We start from the raw sequence: 1,036 nt of genomic DNA, 5'->3' as shown, positions 1-1,036 counted from the left end.
AGCAGCACTGCCAGTGTCTGGGGACAGTGACAGATGAGTAGCAGATGTCCATGAAAGCGAGATGACTCAGAAGGAAATACATCGGGGTGTGGAGCCGGCGATCCATGCGGATCAGAATAATCATCCCTAAGTTCCCCAATAAGGTGATGAGATACATAAATAAAACAAGAGGAAGAGAGGGAGTGCCCATTCAGGATTCTCAGTGAATGCAATAAGGAGGAAGTTGGTCACCAAGGTGAGGTTCATCTCTGCCATGATGCCAGTGGTTCCTGAGACATGAAGAATGGGAAGCAAGTTAGGAAACTGCAAATAGGATTTACCTGTATTTCTTGTTTACACTTATTGAACATGTACTCTGGACAAAATATGCCAGGTGTGCCAGGCGCAGTGGCTCACACCTGTAATATCATCACTTTGGGAGGTGAGGCAGTCAGATCACTTGAGCCCAGGAGTTCAAGACCAGCCTGGCCAACATGGTGAAACCCCATCTCTACTAAAATACAAAAAAAATTTAGCCATGCATGGTGATAAGCACCTGTAATCCCAGCTACTCAGGAGAATGAGGCACAAGAATCATTTGAGCCTGGGAGGTCAAAGCTGCAGTGAGCCGAGATGGCACCACTGCACTCCAGCCTGGGCGACGGAGTGAGAGCTGAGAGAGAGAGAGAGAGAGAGCTGAGAGAGAGAGAGAGAGAGAGAGAGAGAGAGAGAGAGAGAGAGAGAATGAGAATGAGAAAATGAGAAAATATTAAGCCTTTACCATGTGCCGAGCTCCAGGAGCATATGCTCTGACCAGGGAAGGCAGACAGGAGAGAGAGAGAGAGAGAGACTCAGGACCCATCAAGGGAATCCTGTGGCATAGAGTCATCTTAGCATGTTGAAAAAACAGATACAGGTAAACATTCTCAGAACAGGAGTGCACATTCTCCCACCTCTGTTGCTAAGTAACTGTGTGAACTCTGCAAGCCAGATAGCCATTCTGAGCCAAAACTTCCTTATTGCTCCACTAAACGTTGACACATGGGCTCTTGCCTAC

The 1,036-nt window shown here is 47.4% G+C and overlaps 1 protein-coding gene across 1 annotated transcript in view; it reads right to left on the bottom strand.

The window, feature by feature from the left end:
* The window catches only part of LOC108514838 (olfactory receptor 9Q1), a 2,635-nt gene extending 2,485 nt beyond the window's left edge, over window positions 1–150 (bottom strand). The window contains exon 1 of the mRNA XM_017851323.1: window positions 34–150. Coding sequence (XP_017706812.1) covers window positions 34–124 — 91 coding nt within the window. The 5' untranslated portion in view covers window positions 125–150. The remainder of the gene's footprint in view (window positions 1–33) is intronic.
* Between the last annotated feature and the right edge of the window lie 886 nt (window positions 151–1,036).

This window comes from Rhinopithecus bieti, unplaced genomic scaffold (genome assembly GCF_001698545.2).
Source record: "Rhinopithecus bieti isolate Rb0 unplaced genomic scaffold, ASM169854v2 scaffold_33444, whole genome shotgun sequence".
Taxonomy (NCBI): Eukaryota; Metazoa; Chordata; class Mammalia; order Primates; family Cercopithecidae; genus Rhinopithecus; species Rhinopithecus bieti.
The sequence above is the reverse complement of the archived record's forward strand: the minus strand, read 5'-3'. Positions and strand labels throughout refer to the sequence as shown.